General features: G+C 34.7%; 1 protein-coding gene across 5 annotated transcripts in view; it reads left to right on the forward strand.

Annotated features, from left to right (window-relative positions):
• Positions 1-13,428, forward strand: part of LOC122217127 (UDP-glucuronosyltransferase 2A1) — a 61,618-nt gene extending 48,190 nt beyond the window's left edge. For 3 of the 5 annotated variants that reach the window (XM_042934023.1, XM_042934021.1, XM_042934024.1), the window contains 5 exons: positions 1,417-1,565; positions 4,271-4,402; positions 6,502-6,589; positions 7,837-8,056; positions 12,418-13,428. In XM_042934023.1, coding sequence (XP_042789957.1) covers positions 1,417-1,565; positions 4,271-4,402; positions 6,502-6,589; positions 7,837-8,056; positions 12,418-12,697 — 869 coding nt within the window. In that variant the 3' untranslated portion in view covers positions 12,698-13,428. The remainder of the gene's footprint in view (positions 1-1,416; positions 1,566-4,270; positions 4,403-6,501; positions 6,590-7,836; positions 8,057-12,417) is intronic. The other 2 variants (XM_042934025.1, XM_042934022.1) reach the window with 1 other exon arrangement.
• Positions 13,429-15,839: the final 2,411 nt, after the last annotated feature.

A 15,839-nucleotide genomic window follows, 5' to 3' on the forward strand; every position in this document is an offset into this window, starting at 1 on the left:
AGGGATGAGTTGAATTTCTAGCTGCATTTTATGGACAAGAGGAGCAAAAAACTTCCATGTTGCTCTGCTATCATGGTCCCTCCCCTTATTTCCTTTACTTTTGATTGCCTTTGTATTTGTAACTGTGCACCACTATCTCAAATATAGAATTTTAGTCAATACTTTAATTTGGGTATTTCTTAAAATGTGATCTATACATTATACACAGTAATTTCACCAAGGGAGTTGGTAATCAAGACAGGATGTCACACACATGGAATAAGACAACTAAAGTACATAAATATATTGACGTGGAGGTTGTGAGGTGGGGTTTTCATCCAATCTCTGGCAATTTCAAGTTAAGTTTCCTTGAGAAATTCCTCTTCATTATTAAATTAAGGCATCTGACCATATAGCTTCAGATGTAAATTCAAGCACTACAAAGCAATGACTATAGAAAGAGAGTCTATCCTTTCTGTGTTGCACATGATCACCAAGTTTGCTTATAATCCTTAAAAAAGGAGATTTCTCATCTGAATTTTTCTTTATTTAGGGCAAAACATGTTTCCTGTGTCTAAAACTGGTTGACCTGGTCATTTGCAAACACTCGTTCTTGTCCACAAATCTTCTAAAATTAATACGTAGAATATCCCTTTCAAAAAATATAATTCAAAGATAACACTAAAATAACTGTGTGATATTGGTGACATGTATATTTCACATTCCAAAGGGGGTTGTATTGGGTATGAATCAGGGAATTCCTACTAAGAAAATAGTGGCAAATCAGTTGTAGTGGAAAATAATGGAATTTTATTGAGGAAGATAAAGTAAACAAATACTAGTGGGATTCTTAAACAATAGGAGTAAATCAGAGACTATAACAAGCTGGAAGATAGTTAGAAAACCATTGATAGGGAATTTGGTGCTGATATGCTGGGGCTAATCTGTCATCTGTCATTTAACTGGAGAGAAACAATGAGTATTAAGTTCATCAGTACATGGAGTTGTGGTTAAATTTTAGATTGAATTTGTAGTTGTGAAACTTCATTTGCATATTACTATTCCTACCCAAATATATTCTTACCTTCTCTCCTTCTCTCCTCTCATCCTTCTTTTCCTTACCCCCTTTCCTCCCTCCCTCCCTCTTTCCTCCCTTATTCTCTTCCTTCCTTCCTTCCTTCCTTCCTTCCTTCCTCCAACCCCCACCCCACTTTCTTTCTTCCCTCCTTCTCTTTCTCCCTCTCTCCTTATAATCTTAATTTCCCCTTCCTTTTAACTAGATGTGATCTTCCTTTTCACATCTTCCTTTTCCTCTAGATGTGATAGATAGCTAGAGGACAAAGATTTCCCTTGTTTGTCAGAAAATTAATGGTACATTTTATCCTAAGACACATATATGCTAATAACTTTCACTTACCATTTTTTCATTTTCTCTAGGAAGACCCACTACATTATGTGAGGTTATGGGGAAAGCAGAAATTTGGCTAATCCGGACATATTGGGATTTTGAATTTCCTCGTCCATACTTACCTAATTTTGAGTTTGTAGGAGGGTTGCACTGTAAACCAGCCAAACCATTACCTAAGGTATGTCTATTACAGTGGAGGATGTTTTGTGTACCGTATGATATAATCCTATTATTTCTTTATTTAAAGTGTGCTGCCTCAATAACAGAGATATACTATTTGCTACTCCAAATCTATTTTACAAACCATAGGAGTCTTTTATGAATTATATTACCTTTTTGAACTTCACTTTGATTTTTCAGCTGAAGAAAGAAGTGATTCAAGTGGCATGTTAAAATATCAGTGTGTTGAGCACCTGGCTGGCTGGGTCAGTTATGCATCTAACTCTTGATCTCAGCTCAGTTCATGATCTCACAATTCATGAAATCGAGCCTCCATGTCAGTCTCTGTGCTGTCAGTGCAGACCCTGCTTGGGATTCTCTCTCCCTCTCTCTTTGCCCCTTCCCCACTTGCACTCTCCCTATGTCTCAAAATAAACAAATAAACTTTAAAATAAGACATCAATGTGTCTATAGTTTGGGTACTGTATGGAAGGAACAGGAAGCTATAGCCTTGGAATTCCCTCAGGAAAGTGCTTTGGTCTTCCTAACAAGTGTGATGGGGTTATGAGGTGAGACAGTTACTATGATTCCTTGAGCGATAACGATGCCTTCATGAAAACTCTCAGATAGATTTCACAGACTTTGGTCAGTAAGAAGTAAGTGTTGACAGAAGACATGGAATTAGGTAGCAATTCTTGGATAACAGTGACCTTTACCAAGACAGAAAATAATTCACAGAAAAGCTTTTTTGAGATGACAAGGATGGATTCAGTTCAGACCTATTCACTTTTAGGAGCCAAAGGAATTTTCAGGTGGATATTTCTAGGAATCATTCAGGTAATGCAAAGTCTGGGTTTCAGAGAGAGCATTAGGAACAGATTAGGTAAAATAGTCATAGAACTGAGAAACCCAGTCACTGAATTTGTTCTTTAGTACCATGATGCCTGGTTTCTCTGAAGTAAAAAGGAAAATTGTGTACCAAATTCCAAAGTCACCAACAAATAAATATTGATAGCCAAAAATGTTGGAAGAAGACAATATTGAGAAGTAAAAGAGAATGAGAGAAAAACATGATAAGAATATTGTATTTAAGTCTCTTTATCAATAACTGTCTTTATGAAAGAATTGAAGAGGCAGACACTCATTTGCTCGTGTTGCAGATAAACAAACAATCTCTGAGACAATTGCAGGTTAAATAGTACTCTTAGGAGAGTTCTCAATTTCTATTTAGGGTAAAATGCACATTTAAGTTTAAATCTTATGGCAGGATTCTGGATATACTTTTCTTACCACTCAAGTTATAGCTGCAGGTAAGCTCTACTGAGTGTTATTATAGCAGATAATGAACCAGTATCTAAACAGAGTTACAGAAAGAGATGTGACATATTCCTTGTTCACTAGATAAAATCCCATACCACACTGTTATATTTATCTTCCCATCCTCACTTTTCACACACACACACACACACACACACACACAATTTCACAACATAGTTCAGACATGTTTTTGTAAAGGAGGAAAAATTATTCCATCCCAAGCCCAATTACTAATACAAACATTTGGACAATATGGACACCAATCATAGCTTATATCTCTGATGAAAAAATTATGCCAGTCATTGGATACACAGAAAAAAAAAAATGAACAACAGCCAAATCAAGAATCCAAATCCAGCTGCTAGATGTGTAAGGCTTCATGTACATGTGTGTGTGTGTGTGTGTGTGTGTGTGTGTGTGTGTGTTTATTCAATCACTGTCCTTAGGGTGGTAAATCAAAATGGCAAAACACCAATTCCTGGGACTTCAGAGATATTCTCCTAACATTAACTAAGCTAAAATAGCAATCTACTTTCATTTATGACATCATCCTTTCCCTAGTAATTTTACTACCTTTAAATTGATAAATACATTGAGAAATAAATATAATTGATAATTGTAATAAATATATTGAGAAATATTACAGGGAAGCCACAATAGTTGCACAGGGCATGCATAACAGATCTCTAGAAGTTGACATTCACATAAATTATGATACAAAAGACTGTAATCCCAGACTTTGCAGAGCCCAACCTGCATAACTGTAAGTGGTGACCCAGAAAATTTTATTTGTCGAGAAATTTATATTTACCAGTGCGCTAAGGCTCAAGTTAAGGGCAGGTCAGCTACTTGTGGGAGGGTAGACAAATAATGTCTCATAAATGTTATCATGATAGGACAATAGCAGAAGTTTACCTTTTATTTTTTTTTTTTAATTTTTTTTAATTTTTTTTAACGTTTATTTTTGAGACAGAGAGAGACAGAGCATGAATGGGGGAGGGTCAGAGAGAGAGGGAGACACAGAATCCGAAACAGGCTCCAGGCTCCGAGCGGTCAGCACAGAGCCCGACGCGGGGCTCGAACTCACGGACCGTGAGATCATGACCTGAGCCGAAGTCAGACGCTTAACCGACCAAGCCACCCAGGCGCCCCAGAAGTTTACCTTTTAAAACATATAATTATATATTGAAGTTCTAAAAAACTCATTTGTAGGCCTATTAGTCAGGAAAAGAATAAACACGAGAAAAATATCCTGAATGCCTAATAGGGAGTTAGATTGATTTTTTAATAATTTATTGGATCTAAATTGACATGGTACAATTTTAACACATGTCATGCATAAATGAGAAAACTTTTCTCCCCCTATGATCCTGCATATTTGCAATGAAAATAATTTTGTCTTTGTAGGAAATGGAAGAATTTGTCCAAAGTTCAGGTGAAGATGGTATTGTGGTGTTTTCTCTGGGGTCAATGGTCAGAAACCTCTCAGATGAAAAAGCCAATCTCATTGCCTCAGCCCTGGCCCAGATTCCACAAAAGGTTAGTACAACATTGGATCCTGGTGCATAGCAACTCTGCCAATTGGAGAGAAAGTGTGGCTAACAGTTCTCTTTCTAGATCAAAGTTGAAACACTGAACATAACTAGTACCATCTGTAAGTAAAGTTTTCTCAAAATATTAAAACGGTGTATTGGGGCACATTTGGTCACTTGTTTAATAAACTTTTGCATTGCTATGGAAATACATCTTTTTATACTATCATTTATTTTCAATGAAATAGAGATTAAAATGTTAAGATCCCAATAACCTTTTGAAATCTTAGGACCTGCACTGAATACTCCTCAAATTCTCAAGAATGTTAACTCCAAGGTCCAGGAAAGGAGAGAGGTTCTACATAAAGTAGACAGGAATCATACTCAAGGATATACTTTATATCTCTAGGTTTTATTAAGATTTTATCATGATCTAGTTGGTTTAGAAATAGAAGCTTCATCTTTCTAAACTGAAATTTCTACAGTTAAACACAATTAAAAATCCTAGTATTATTATCAAACAGTATGTATTTTCTGATTTATGATACTCAATTAACTTTTTGTTGTCATTATAGTTCGAGATTTCTACTCTTTATATACTCCTGTTCATTAAATACCCTAGAATTCATTATATTGGCATATTAGTTAAACTATATAAAACTCTATAACTGTGAGTGCACTAATGAGGCCTGTTAAACCTTTGAATTTTTATTTCTAAGCTTTTCTGCTAAAATTTTGCCATCTGAGAATGGGGAGAAAAAGGAACTCTCTTGCACTGTTGGGAATGCAAACTGGTACAGTCCCTGTGGAAAACAATATAGAGGTTCCTCAAATAGTTAAAAATAGAACTACCCTATGATCCAGCAATTTCACTGCTAGAGATTGACCCAAAGAATAAAATACTACTGATTCAAAGGGATACATGCACCTGATGTTATGGCAGCACCATCAACAATAGTCAAATTATGGAAAGGGCACAAACATCCATCAACTGATGAATGGATAAAGAAGATGTGGTATAGATACACAGTAGAATACTATTCAGCCAAAAAAAAAAGTGAAATCTTTCCATTTGCAAAGACATGGGTGGAGCTATAGAGTATAATGCTTAGCAAAATAAGTCAAAGACAAATGCCATATGATTTCACTTATACGCGGAATTTAAGAAACAAATGAGCATAGGGGGAGAAAAGAGAGACAGACAAACCAAGAAACAGACTCTTAGTTATAGAGAACAAACTGATGGTTACCAGAAGGGAGGAGTTTGGGGGGATGGGTTAAATAGGTGATGGGCATTAAGGAATTCACTTGTTGTGATGAGCACTAAGTGAGTTATGGAATTGTTGAATAAAATAAAAACTTAAACAGTGTGCCACTTACTTATATTCAATCTGAACTTAGTCATACAGAGCTCACCCCTAAAAGTATGTAACAAAAGGTTAACATCCCAAGAAGATACTTTATTAAATAATTACAGAAGGCAAACCTCTGTCTCCTCCTCCTTCCAACTTCAGAAGGAAGGAGAACAAGGCAGAGAGAAAGGCAGGCAGGCAGGCAGGCAGGAAGGAAGGAAGGAAGGAAAAACAGAAGAATGGAGAAAGAAAAAGAGGCAGATGGAGGGAGAGAGGGAAGAAGGAAAGAAGGAAAGACTATCATTCAAAAACCAGACAATACAATTTTAAAGCTAATTATATTTCTGGAAAACATTGCATTTGAAACATGAGAGTTAGGATGGCCTTATGACATAAATAAATTTACACAGTATTCATGTTTATTTTAATGTTTTTTAGAACCTCCACACTCTGGTTGATTAAATTAGTCTTTTCTTTTCTCTCTTCACTTACAATCTCACACCTCAATACTTTGAGTGACAAATATAAAAATGATAAAACTATATTTAATAGACTATTAGCACAAGCCCTTTTTGACAACGTTGATGTAAACAGTCCCACTATATCTCCATGTTTGCAAACTATCCCTTATGACCACTTTTCTCACTATCACATAAAGTAGTGGTGGGCTACATGACTTATAAATAACTCTATAGCCTTAAGATGACTTCATTGTGTGTTTTCACTTGCAAAATTAAAGTACTGTCTTCCACAGGTTTTATGGAGATACAAAGGAAAGAAACCAGCCACATTAGGAGCCAATACTCGGCTCTATGATTGGATACCCCAGAATGATCTTCTTGGTAAGACTGAGGAGAAAAAAAGCTGTACAATTGGAAATGGACAAGTAAAGTGACTGTTTAACAACAAACAAATTCAATAAGTATATAATTAAAAATGTCACATTTTAGGCTAAAATGAAAAACACAAGAAACAAGTGTTGGCAAGGGTGTGGAGGAAAAGGAACTCTCTTGCATTGTTAGTGAAAATGCAAACTGGTGCAGCCACTCTGGAAAACAGTATGGATGTTCCTCAAAAAAAAAAAAAAAATAGACGTGCCATATGATTTGGTAATCACACTACTGGGCATTTACCCAAAGAATATAAAAACAATAATTAAAAGGGATACATGCACCCCTATATCTATAGCAGTATTATTTATAGTAGCCAAGATATGGAAGCAGCCCAAGTGTAACTGATGGATGAATGGATGAAGATGTGGTATATTTACACAATGGAATATTATTTAGCCATAAAAAAAGAATTAAATCTTGCCATATGCAAAGACATGGATGGATCTAGAGAGTGTAATGCTAAGAGAACTGAGTCAGAGAAAGACAAATACCATATAATTTCACTCATATGAGGAATTTAAGAAAGAGCAACAAAAGAAATGAGCATAGGAAAAATAAAAGAGAGATAATGCAAGAAACAGACTCTTAACTACAGAGAACAAATGGATGGTTACCAGAGGGGAGGTGGGGGAGAGGTAGATCAAACAAATGCTGGGGATTAAGGTGTGCCATTATGGTGATGAGCACTGGGTGAAATATGGAATTATTGAATCACTGTGTTGTATACCTGAAACTAATAGAACACTGTATGTTAACCATACCGGAATTTAAAATAAAATTTAAAAAATAAATTAAAAACTAAAGCTAGAAAAAATAATAAAATGTTACATTTTACTTACAGTTTCAAAGCAGAAATAATTTGAGAATTGGCTCTGGATTTTATAGATTCAATGCTTTCTTCGGTTCACAAAAGAGCATCTTCAATTAAGACTCTCATTATTCTTCAAGTTTCAATCTCAGTTCAGGTGTTACTTCCTCAAGCAAATCTTTCTGCACAATGCAGAAGGAACTAATTCCTCCTTTCCTGGGATCATTGTTTTCTATGTGCATAGAAATAGCCCATGTGCTCAGCTTTTGTGGAAAATGCTGCTTTCTTCATTGACTTACCCTGTAGTTTTTTCCCTGTCTCTTCCTGAAACTCTGTTAACCTGTCTTAATGAAATCCTCACCCACTTCTCACCCAATTCCCGAACTAGGTCATCCCAAAACAAAAGCTTTTATCACTCATGGTGGAACCAATGGGATCTATGAAGCTATTTATCATGGGGTTCCTATGGTGGGAGTTCCCATGTTTGCTGATCAGCCTGATAATATCGCTCACATGAAGGCCAAAGGAGCAGCTGTGGAGGTGAACATAAACACAATGACAAGTGAAGATCTGCTCAATGCCTTGAGAACAGTCATTAATGAACCTTCGTAAGTACTACTGCTTTTAAAAGCTTACCATTGTTTATACTGCCCATCACTCCTGGAAAAACATCCATTGTCTCATGCCTTTTAACTGATTTATTTTCAAATAACAATCATAACATTATCAATATAAGAACCACTCTATTATTTCATTTCCCATACACTGGAGTAATTTGCTGAAATTGCAAAAAAAGACTAATACTTCAAATATTTTATCAATGTAATTTCAAAATCAATAATTTCCATGATGACATAAACTCCCAGATATTTTTTAATAATCTGCTTATATGTATAGACACACATATATATGCTTATTTAAATAGTATAACCATTCAGTAAGTACAAAATTGGAAGTAATAATTAACACTGCCATTCAAAAATACCCATCATTAACGCTGACTATATACCATTCTGCAGTTTATGAATATACACAGGGAGGATAAATATAGAGTAGGCAATAATTTTATAAATATTGGTTATTACTATGTGTTGATTTTTAAACAAAATTTTGTATTTTATCTGAATTAGGTAAAGATTAATTGCAATAAATCAATAAACTATATTGAACTTCAGGTATATATCATTATGGTTTTTTTTCCCTGAAAGATCTCACCAAGATTAAGAATTAATACATGAACTCAGTTTTGTCTTTATTTTTAACTATGTATTTTTAATTTTAGCAATAGTTGAACTCCTGCTATAGAAATAATCTCTAATATGTATTACTTAAAATTTTAATTTGTTGGCTTGCCTGAGTGGCTCAGTCAGTTAAGCAGGTGATTCTTGATTTCAACTCAGGTCATGATGTCACAATCCTGGGATCAAGCCCTATGTTGGGCCCTGCATGTCCCCCAACTCATGATCTCCCTCTCTCTCTCCCCCACCTCCAAATTCTTTTTTAACATGTCAATATGTATGCCACTTATTTTCCTCATATTTACTCTTTTGGCTGTATCTTAAGGGAATCTGGATTTGCCATTGATTCAGAGATTTTTTACTCCAAAATATTTTGGATTCATTCTTAACTGAATATATTGTATGAATTCCCTGAGAACATGTTTAGCCTTATTTGCTGAATGCCTTGATATAAGAATGACACCTCTCTGAATATAATATATTTAGCTCTCTCTTTTCTTCAGAACTGTGTAAATATTACTCATGGTATTCTGGCTTTAACTCCTTCTGTAAGAACTTGAAGCTTGTCTGATTATTTTTGGTTGTTTCTTTTTCAGTTTGGAAAAAAATCATCTTTTTTTCTAAATTCAGAAACCTAGTTAATGATGTATCTTTATCAGTTATTGTCTACACTTTTCCTGGGTTATGGTATGTCCTTTCAATACTATTAATCTAGAATAAAAAATATTTAATTTTTTTCTTCTCAGAAAATTTTTTGTTTGTTATTTATTAGAATGTTTGTTACGTTTTTTTTTCTATTTCAGAGACATCAAAGTTCAATGTTCTCTATGTTAAAATATTTTGGATTGTTTTGCTTCTGTATTATTTTCTAAGTGTCCTAATATTTTTTACTTTTCTTAACTCATTGAGATTTCCTCAAACAATCCATAATTAGTAAATTTACTTTTTGCCATTAAAAAATTACTGTTTCTAATTTCATTATTAATCCTTTAAGGAGGTATTTTAACCATTCAAACAGCCCATTTCTATCCTTTATCACTGTTTTTTGTTTTATAACTTGATTTTTTAATCTTTTGTTGATCACCATTGCATTCTTATTAAAATTCAACTCTCCTTAAGCTATGTATTATGCCTAACTACATTCTGAGTCCATCATTTTTATGTTTCCCCCCAATATTGTATATTTTTTCATCTAGCTCTCTCGGTGTTTGTTCTGAATTTGTACAGGTGCCTTGTATTTAAACTTGTTTCCAGGTTATCTGAGACTCCATTATTTTATTCAGAGGCAAAACTCAAAGGATAGTTATCACATTCTGTTTATATTACTGAAATCTGAAATTCAGGAGGTAGAGGAGAAGGTAAACTCAAAGGCAATGTTGTGCAGCTTTTTTTTTTTTTTTTTTGGTGGAACTAATCTATGTAAAACCATCTATTCAAAGCCCTACTTGCAGGATTTTTTAGACAAAGGGGTCAAGGTATTGATTCCCAAGCGGGAGAACACTCAATGTTTGCTTTATATCCAACTTAAAAAGTCAGTGCTAGTAGTTCATTTCCCCCTCTCACACACATTCCAATCAAAAGATTGTTATTAAATGCATTTTAAGTCTTAATTTTCAAAATAGTCTTGGTATCATCAATTCGGGAGCTGGATCTAGGGTTAAGAGCTTCATCAAGGCTTACTATGATCTTCTGTTTCTCATAAATGATGATCTCAATGTCTAATGCATTAGACTTGCTGGGTTGTTAATTGCTGACAATGTGGTTCCTTTTACTAAATATCAGAGTAAGTCAGTTCTGTAATTTTTTAAAACTCTACTTTATTGCATAGAATGCCAATAAATTTTATTGTAAATTTGGAAACTATTGACACAAAAGATAGAAACATAAATAATCAGAATTTTCCAGTAAAATACCTAAAATTATTTCTTTTGAAATATCTTACCATTAACTCTAAACCTAATTCTAATTCTGAAATTATCTGGGAACAAAAGGGTTTACTGTAGAGTGTATATATGGATATATTTAGTTTCCATTTTTCTTAATCCATAAAGGAATTAAGGAACACAAAAGATTACACTTAAATACATAAACTATAGTAATTTTAATTAATTGAATGTTTTGAGATAACAGTCATATAACATTAGTGTATGATAAAATATTAAATGATCATTTTAAATATGAGCATAGGTCTTTCTTTTCACATTGATAGGAAAGTATATTTTACAAATGCAAGTTTATCTATCTAGTATATATGTATTTCAGATTTTAAATCTCTGTCTATAAATGGAGAAAACCTTGAACAAAAATATGATTTGGAAAAATAGGCATTTATTGCCACCACAGTTTGCCTGAAATGTTTTAGGATGAGCTATGTGAAATTCTACTTAACCCTACCTATATTACAATCCAATTGAAATAGTATGACTATCCTTTCTCCCTGCGCACCAAAAAAGAATACAAGTAAGTTACCCCCTGCTACTGGACCTAGCATACCATGTTCACTGGTGATTGATGATCACATTCCTCCTTTTCCAATCCCAAATGTCCGACTCACATCAGGACATCTCTTCGCATTTCACCAACCTTCCTTTAGCTTCATGTCTCCATTTGGAACTTTTATTTCTAACACAAAACCAAAATAAAATATACTAATTCTAGCTCACCAGCCAAGAAATGTCCAGTGAAGACATTACTTGCCTTTCATTTTTTTTTTTTTTTTTTTTTTTTTTTTTTACTTTTTTTTTTTTTTTTTTTTTTTTTTAATTTTTTTTAACCTTTTTTTATTTATTTTTGGGACAGAGAGAGACTGAGCATGAACGGGGGGAGGGTCAGAGAGAGAGGGAGACACAGAATCGGAAACAGGCTCCAGGCTCCCCCAGAGCCTGACGCGGGGCTCGAACTCACGGACCGTGAGATCGTGACCTGGCTGAAGTCGAACGCTTAACCGACTGCGCCACCCAGGCGCCCCCATTACTTGCCTTTCAAATACATACTTACGCCCATTGTTATTTGAGAGATTAGAGTTGTTAAAACTCTATATAACTATTGCTACAGTGATGTCACATTGATTAGGGGCAATAATTCTAACAAGATATTTCTATTATTCTGAAAAACTGAAAGTTCATGTCCTTGATACTTCCAAAATTACCCTATTATCTTTACACAATCTTGATATTGCCTATATAGACACTGTCTTTTGCATTACAAAAACACAAGTGCGTGCAGCAGAGGAATTATCACAGAGTCAAGGTCTTAGACACCGAAGAAATGGTTTACTTACGTTAATTATCAGTTACTTGTCTATCGTCATGAACTAGCCAGAGATTAGAGACCATGCTTATGGACCTTCTTATGGATATTTCCCCACAATATTGGGTTATTCACAGTCTTGGTTTTGGAACGATCCTGGAAACTATACTTTACACAAGATCAAAATTGCTGCTTGGAAAACTTAGGCTATACATTTGTAACAAATTTATTCCATCTCTTATGTTTGCATTTCACTGCATTCTGTTAAGAATATATTTCTTCTACATCCTCTCTTAAAACCTCTTTTGAGATTCTATACAATCAACAAAGTTAATGTCTCACAAAGAATGAATTTTTTCTCAAGGTATCTATGGCCTTTGGCTTAATTAACATATAACATGCATGACATATTGCCTATAATGAGAAGAAAACCTTTTTCTAATTCCTATGTAATTTCTCAATTGTCTATTTTTGCCTACCAGTTATAAAGAGAATGCTACAAGGTTATCAAGGATTCAACATGATCAACCTGTAAAGCCCCTAGATCGAGCAGTCTTCTGGATAGAGTTTGTCATGCGTCACAAAGGAGCCAAGCACCTGCGTCCAGCTGCCCATGACCTCACCTGGTTCCAGTACCATTCTTTCGATGTGATTGGTTTCCTGCTGGTCTGTGTAGCAACTGCTATCTTCTTGGTCACAAAATGTTGTTTGTTTTCTTGCCAAAAACTTGGTAAAACAGGAAAGAAGAAAAAGAGGGAATAGATCTTTCTAAGTTTGGCAAAGGCCTTAATGGGCAATCCTGTTCATTCTAGCCACAGTGACCTTAATGAAAACACATGATCTCCATCCTGTTTTCAAAATTCCCTTTCCTCTACCTTAGCTTAGAGATAAAGCCTAGAATTCAACATGATCATTAACTAGTAAACACGTCCCAGTCTTCTTTTGTCTTCTCCCAGGTGCCTTTACCCTCTTCTTCTCATTTTCCTGACACAGGGACACTAATAATTTTATGTATACTCTATTCAAAATACCACTATTTTTCAGTATGCTTAACCTTAGGAACATGCTGGCTGACAACATGCTGAATCCTCAGGAACACACAAAGTATGAGCTGAATGTGATGGATGTAGGGAACATAGAAGACTAAACTTCACAAGTTCCCCTAGAATATACAAATCAAGGAACCACCATAAAATATTAGTATGCTATAATAAGAGTAATTATTTCTTTTTGCATAAAAATAAGCCCTTCTGCTAGCCCAAAGCGACTGAGTCAGAGCCTATATTGATAACTGTAATAATGTATCATTCTAGGGAAAGTCTACAAATTCCCACTGAACACACAGATAATCATGGCCTATGTTCCAGCCTGTAATCAACCAGTACTCTTGTGTGGACTCTAATGCAAGGGTCTGGGGACTTCCCTCAAACAAAAGAGATTAAGTGGGTCATTATTTGCTCTCAGGGACAGAGAATGTCAGCAATGTTAAAGATGAAGAGATCATTTATGGAAGAAATAACTAAGAAATATAGAAAATATTTTAGTAATTTTATGAAATGTTTAATTAACAGTACAATTGATAAAGTTAAATGCCAATTTAGTATATTGAAAAATGACTAATGCACATAATCTATAATCACTCTTTATAATCAAATTTGTTCAGTTTTATAGCAAAAACAAACATTTACTTGGAATATAAGATCATTGTATCATTTTTCAGTCTTTGTCTTCTACAAATTTAAATTTATTAATTAAGCATTATGCCAAGGACGTATGGTATTAGCAGGTCTACATGACTAAGGGCAGGCTATAGTAAATAGTTATCATGCAAAGATCATATTTGAATCAGCTTTGCATTAATTTAGCAACTAGATTAAAGACTGCACTTTCTTTACCCTTTATAAACTTAATGACATGTTCTAATTAAAGTTTTAATTCCAGTATTAGCTGTATAGTTGAGACAATAAATAACATCCATTGGCTTACTGAAAATTTTGAAATCTGTTGTCATTTCAATGTGGCATTTTGAAAATTACTTCCAATTTTAAAATAACTGAATGATATATGATACATGAACATATAAGAATTTCTTTTTGAATATGTACATGACTGGAAATGCAAATAAACTCTTAAAAAATTTTTTTGTGAAGGCTGAAAATGTGTTTGTTAAATGTTAACATTTTAGTAGTTGATTCATGTTGATGTGTTTTTAATTTTACAATTTGATTATGTTCCCAGAAGAGCTGCTTTTGTTTGTTCTATGCCCAGTTCACTTTCTGCTATTGGATTGCAGTAAATGGCTTAAGGTCCAATGAGAGGTTGGCTAGCTATTCATGGTGTTGAGCACTACCCATGTTCAGACACCCATTTGGTTTCAGAGACTGGCCACCTACCACATAGAGATTTGTTTCTGTTCAATAGCCACTGCTCACCTCCTTTCTCCCCTCCTACTGGTTATCTTCAGGTTTCTTCCTTTGCCTGAACATCAGAAGGCAGCTGGCAAAAATTCCTGTTAGTTAGCTGTCTAACTGCAACATGTATTTGGATAATAAACAAACAATTAAATAAAAATAATACATATGCACACACATACATTTATACATACATACATACATACCCACTGAAAATGAACTTTCCTGAGTGGTTGTTTGTAGAACTATTCAAATGAGGAAACTCTCATCCCTAACAAGCAGAAACCAAGTCCTATCAGAGCACTGTTCCACAGCCCTTACATTCTCAGAACTTAGAGATACTCAAGAGGCTGCACTTAATACTTTTACTTATTTTGTTCATAAGCATTACATGTTCCCCTTATCCTCTGGCAGCATCTCCTCTAGTTAGGGTTCTTTACCTGATAGGGTGATCCAAAACTTCATCCACAGCAAATAAACGTCAGCAGCTTAATTACCTTTGGTATTTTGAATCCATGACTACAGCCAAGAGAGTAACACAATCTTTGACTGAATTCTGAAGCAGAGGAGCTCAAAATAATCAAGAAACATTCATGGTTTATAATCTAAGTAAATCATGGCCATATCATTCCTCTTTTGAGAAATGCAACCTCCAACTGCCTGACTTCAAGTTTTAATAATGGAAAACAAACTTGTCTAAGGAAAATGGTGAAGCATACGTGTAGGGGACTCATTACCATTTTCAACCCCTTGAGACCTGAACCATGTATTCAAACTAAAATACAGAAGACTTTTTATATGAGACTCTGATTTGAAGCATACATTGCATCCTTTGAGACAGCAACTAAAATACATAGGATATTGTCTCCCAGCTAAAACCCTGAAAATCTTTCATTAGCTAAGGGGGAATTTGGTAAAATCAGCAAATTCCATGAATATTAGATTTTGCTGCATTTCCTTGGCTGTAAATATGTTTCCTGGTCATACACAATGTTGATATCAAAACCAACATTTTTACTAAGGCCTCATGTGCATAGTTTGTGATCTGGCAGAAATACTACAGATAAGGTGAAGGGGAAATCTGTTATCTTGAAATTATAACTACTTCTATGAAGAATAAAATGGTTCATTCTTTCAGTGGAAGGTGACCAATTTTTCTACTTTCTAGCTAGCTAGAACCTTAGGCAGTTTACCATATTGGGAAGGAGGTGGGGACATATTTGCTAATAACAGATTGAGCATGTAACAGCTGGCACAGCCAGATGAGCCTTGGTGAGGTGAACTCCTTGCTGTGCATTCATACATAGTTTCATCCCAGTCTTCACTGCTTTGTGCATGAGCTTTATGATAAAATTCTGGACTGTCTGGAAAAAGACTCCAACAGGACAGGACTGCTCATCCAAACCACCTTATTATTGATACCGTTGTCTATAGCACATGACTTCTGAAGGGAATTTTTACAGAATATAAGTATCTTCATAATCTATGCAAGC

Source organism: Panthera leo, chromosome B1, assembly GCF_018350215.1.
Source record: "Panthera leo isolate Ple1 chromosome B1, P.leo_Ple1_pat1.1, whole genome shotgun sequence".
NCBI lineage: Eukaryota > Metazoa > Chordata > Mammalia > Carnivora > Felidae > Panthera > Panthera leo.